This window comes from Octopus bimaculoides, chromosome 15 (genome assembly GCF_001194135.2).
Source record: "Octopus bimaculoides isolate UCB-OBI-ISO-001 chromosome 15, ASM119413v2, whole genome shotgun sequence".
In the NCBI taxonomy this organism is placed as follows: domain Eukaryota; kingdom Metazoa; phylum Mollusca; class Cephalopoda; order Octopoda; family Octopodidae; genus Octopus; species Octopus bimaculoides.
The window spans coordinates 50,778,339-50,783,586 of NC_068995.1; the positions used below are offsets into that span (position 1 = coordinate 50,778,339).

General features: G+C 35.9%; 1 protein-coding gene across 2 annotated transcripts in view; it reads right to left on the reverse strand.

Moving 5' to 3' along the window:
- Positions 1-5,248, reverse strand: part of LOC106870814 (MOB kinase activator 3B) — a 67,509-nt gene that overhangs the window by 35,443 nt on the left and 26,818 nt on the right. The window contains exon 2 of one of the 2 annotated variants that reach the window (XM_014917033.2): positions 2,535-2,573. The exons of the other annotated variant lie outside the window; for it this stretch is intronic. Coding sequence (XP_014772519.1) covers positions 2,535-2,573 — 39 coding nt within the window. The remainder of the gene's footprint in view (positions 1-2,534; positions 2,574-5,248) is intronic. 2 annotated transcript variants of the gene reach the window in all.

Genomic DNA, 5,248 nt, shown 5'->3' on the forward strand with positions numbered 1-5,248 from the left:
GGGCTTAAAGTAGACTGTGATAAATAAATCCTGTTTATCACACTTGGCTGTCTGCTGGCTGCTCAGCAAACTAGGTATAGACGAATGGCTTGCGAGAAATGCTGTCAGTAAGGTGGAAGTTAGCAATAAGTTCAGCAAGGAATTTAGCATGCAGGTAAGAGTCCATCAAAGCTCAGTTCTCACCCCGCTCCCCTTAAATTATAGTCCCACAAGCCATAACAGTAGAGCTATGGTGGAAACTCCTGTACGCTGATGCCCTAGTTTTCAAAGCTGGATTTGTTGATGAGTTAACAAGAAATTCCAAATGTGGAAGCAAAGCCTATTATCTTAAAGTAAACCTAGCAAAGACAAACATTTTAGTTAGTAAAATGGGAGACGGGTCTCTACTGCTGTACGGGAAATAGCCATGCTTAATGAGCAGAAAATAAATAGGATGGTATTTGATATGGCATACCCAGTTTTAATTAGGGTTGCATTAGAGGTGCATTGAGATCACAGGCAGTTTCATTAAGAATAAGGATTTCATATGCAGCAAATGCACAGGAGTAGTTAGCAGTAAGAGCATTTATAAAATAATCTTTCAAATATTCAAAGGGCTCCCTAGAACAAGGTAATAGTTTTGTTAACTAGGTGACTTAATTTGCAGTGAAGAAGAGTGTTCCAAAAGCAACAGAATTAAAAATGGAGTAGAAAATTTTAGGGTGCTCCTCTACTAGCAGAAAAGATGCTCACTCACTCTCTGAGTGAAGGGCAGATTGTGTGATAGCATGAAGTAGAATGTTGCATGGTAGTGAAACATAGATATAACATGTGGAGGTGAGCAAAGACTGGAAGAAAATGAGGTGAGAAAACTCTGTAGGATGTGTAACATTAATGTCTACGAATGAGCTGAAACCAAAACTGAAAATAAGAGGAATACAGTGTGCAAGACAGGATACTGTACTAATATAGAAATGAGATGCATATAGGGGATGACAGTTGAGTAAATAAGAATCAAACAATCCAAGATGAGTGAACTTTGGAAGAGGAAGACCAAGGGGTGAGGATAGAGGTGATGAAAGCCGGTCTGAGAAGGATGGGCCTTACAAAGGAGATTATAAAGGACACAACAAATGACAAGATGCAGTGCTGGAGAAGACTTGTCCAACCCATACAAGAATAAAGAAAGGGAAGCATGATGATGATGATGATGATGATGCAATTTCCTGATATCAGCCAGAAATGGATATAACTAAAATAAAAAAAAAACTCTACATGCAGTTCTCAGAAAATTTAAAAATAAAATATAACAGAAATAAAACTCCAAAGATAATAGGGCTGCATACTCACAAAGTAAAACATAGTGAGGAAGAGTAACATTCTATTATGTCTTTATTTCTCAAATCTCTCTCTTTCTAAGAAAACATGAAACTCTTGTGGACATTTTAAAATTTGTAAACCTTAAGAGATAGAGGAGTTGAGGACAGTGAAAATACCTTCAACCTCGATACGAACATCCTGAAACTTAATATCGTTTGCCTCCAATTGCAAGGCCTTAATCAAATATGGGTGAGCTGGCATAGAAATAAATTAGACAACTGTTACTCAAGTATGAATAACGATATAGTAAATTAACACCTGTAATACTCAGTCTATACCGGATATCAATACACCATCAAAGAAGTCGATGTTACAGGTAAACAGATCAATGGCTAAAAGATCACTAGATAAAAATGGGACAATTATAGAATTGTTGCTCTTTAGAAAAGGATGTATATCCCAACAGTAGAAAGTATTTGGGAACAAAGATATGGTCTTCAGAAATAGGATTTCATAATCGCTTTTCTATTTGAGGGAGGAAAGAATGAAAATAATGAGGGTTCAGTATGTAGTAAGCCTATCTATCTCTCAAAGTTAGGTTTCAGAATTAAGTAGAAGTCAAGCTGAAAACAGATCAGAAGAAATTCACATCAAAATATCACCAAATGATGAATGATATCTCAGTCGAATCCATGCCTCCCACTTGTTAGACTCAAGAATTCCACATCAATGGTCATTAAAGATGACAACTCACAACCATACTTTCATATGTACACATTCAAGTTGATAATTGGCATTTATTAGGTTTTATTTCATTTTAATTGGGGGAAATATGTTTTAAGAATACAAAACAAACAAACAAACAAAAAAATGAGCAATCAACCAAAATAGTAACTTTTTGAAATATGTGTCACTCTGAGGGAGAAGGGACAACAGTCAGAAATAACATCAAATTCTGCGAATTCTGGGCACATAAACCAACATGCTAGGTTTTCCAAGGACAGAAATTAGCAAACGATGTCAACAATTATTTGGGCCCATAACTGTAGTGAACTGGCCCTTTATGGGTTTTATGTAGTTACAGTGGTAGGTACACAAACTAACAGCTTTAACATGATGCATGAGCATGGAAGTCGGTGTGAAACCATACAGAATTCTATTAGTATTTGGTGAGTAGAAATACTGACAGGAAGAAAGAAGGGGCAAAGAAAAAGGAGCAAAATGGCGCAGTCTACCTGGCATTGTGCTGCATATCCCAGCTTAGACCATAAACTCTGAAAGGGAAAATTTAAAATAAAAAATGTGGTGTAATCAAGCTAGAAATAATTTCTTCTAATTGGTCGGGTATACTTGTACTGTATAGGAAAATAATTAGTTAGGAGAGCTGGCATATTTCTGTAATGAAGACAGGTAAAGAAAATATAGTTAATTAGAAAAGAAAAGAAAGACATACATAACAGACAATCAGAGAATTAATTGAAGGCATGAAATGAAACAGAAAGAAAAAGAGGAAGGAAAAAAAAACCCCAAACTACAGGAAATAATTGCTTTTACACAATTTTAAGCGATTACTGACCCTTAACCCAGGAGTTCGAAACTTATTATTGGCAGTGAATGCTGTTCATAATTTCTCCCAGTCTTTTATTTTGAACCCAAAAGTCAATGTTAGAGAGGACCTAATTTACTTATTAGAACTATCTCACCTGTGCTACCAGGAATAAAACTAAGTACTCCCTAATCGAGAGGATTATTAGGACATCATTGGTTGCACTACCAGGGGAACTTCTGTGTGAGTGCATGGCCTATTAAAAATAGCAATCAAATCTCTCTATCTCTCAAATCACACTCTCAGTCTTGGAAAATGTAAAAAAAACATTAGATAATGTTGTCCTACATAACCCGAAGTAAAGAGAAGACCATGGATGAAATACCTTTGATTACATTTCTACTCCATCAGGGTTGACCTCGGATTAAACAGCAACTGTCAAGGAGTGAAGTCTTAGTGCTTCCTCCAGTGCCTCAATGTTTACTACAGCTAAATAAAAGCGGAGTACTGTTGCCAGAGACTGCAATGTGCAGGCAATAGGATAGGAACCAGTGATGCTCCAGCTGGCACAATAATGCCATATCCACTAAAACTGCTGTGACTCTATACACTTAACTTGCTGTGACCCTCATAAGAGAGAGAGAGAGAAAAGTTTAACTAAGAGATTACACAACTTTAAAAATATATAAAACAGCTATGCTAATTATATATCACACCTCACAGCATCTGATATGTGTTTGCAAACATACTTAAACCTGCTGTGAAACTTGTTTTAGGTGAATGACAACCACTGGTGTAACTTTTAGTGTTGATATAATCATTCCTTGGGGCATTCACAAAAGGGAATTTTAATTTAAGAGTGCAAAACTACTAATACCAAATGTTTACCTTTAGTTAAAGGGGTTACTGTTATTTGAAGGGGTTAACCAAAAAAGATGTAATCACCACCCTCACCTGTCACAAACAAATCACATGACTGATAAAAACTAAAAGCATAATGACAAAAAAACAGATGAAGAAGAAAATTAAAAAAAGCAATGTAAATTAAAATGAAGATGTTGCATGCAACAGAGAACATAAATGATTACAGAATTACAACATTTATACATGTTAATATGGGTTAAACAAATAAGGGGAGCTATAATTAAGCTGTTAAATTAGCAATGTATTAATTAGTGAAGTAGGACAGTATTTTGGGGGAATAGGGTACCAGATAGAACTGGATTATTAATCCCAAGTATTAAACTTACATGGTTAGTCCGCATGACTCCATAAGAAGCATAGAGCTGGTTTCCTGGTTTCTCTGGCATAAAAATATTCCTCCCTGGATGGGATGCCAGTTCTTCACAGGATTACTCATTTTTGCCAGCTGAGTGGACTGGAGCAATGTGAAATGAAGTGCTTTGCTCAAGAACACAACGCATTGCCTGGGCCAGGTATCGAAACCACAATCCTACAATCTTGAGTCCAACACTCTAACCACTAAGTCATGTGTTTCTATTAAATGACTTATGTGCTGATCCTTAATTGCTGTTTGAGTTTCAAGTTAATTCTTATCAAATGCACTACAACCATGAACATCCTTTCATTTTTTACCTCCTGGAATTGGGTTTCTCTATTATCTGGAGTAGTATTAGATGACATCCTTCATCTTTCTTTTTTTTTTCTTAAGATGGTGCAGTGTGAATTAAGGAATGTTTGGCTGTTATTCATGGTCAACATGACAGCTGACCGTGAAGAGGCTCCTTTACCATTGGTCACTTCTGTGCAGTGTGTCAGGTAAATTATAGAGATGATCAGAAACGAGATTTAAAGAAAAGTTTGTAGGGATTTACAGAGGTTGAAATCAGCCCTAAAGGAATTAATAAACATATAAAAAAAAAAAAACAATAAACTGACAACTGAAACATGTTTTGTTTACTTAAATATGATTGCATGGTTGGAATTGGAAAGGTTTGCTTCATGATTATGTGGTTTTGAGTTTATTCCCACTGAATGGCATTGAAGCCATTGTACCTTCTACAATAATCTTGGATTGATCAATGGCTTGTGAGTGGAATTTGGTAGACTGAAACTATGAGGGAACTTGCATAACATACATACATACATACGTGTGTGTGTGTGTGTGTGTGTGTGTGTGTGTATGAAATTCTTTTTTGGGAACAATGGATCTCAAACCACATAAAGCTATGAATAATATTTATAGCTCTGTGTGCTTTTGAGATCCACTGTTTCAAAAAGAATTATTTTACATTCTCTCAAAAGTTTATAAAATTCTTATGTCAACAATACACACACAAACACACACAATCATTTTAATGTCCATTTTTCTATGCTTGCATGAGTCAGACAGAAGTCATTGAGGCAGGTTTTCTAAGGCTGGATGCCCTTCCTGTTGTCAAG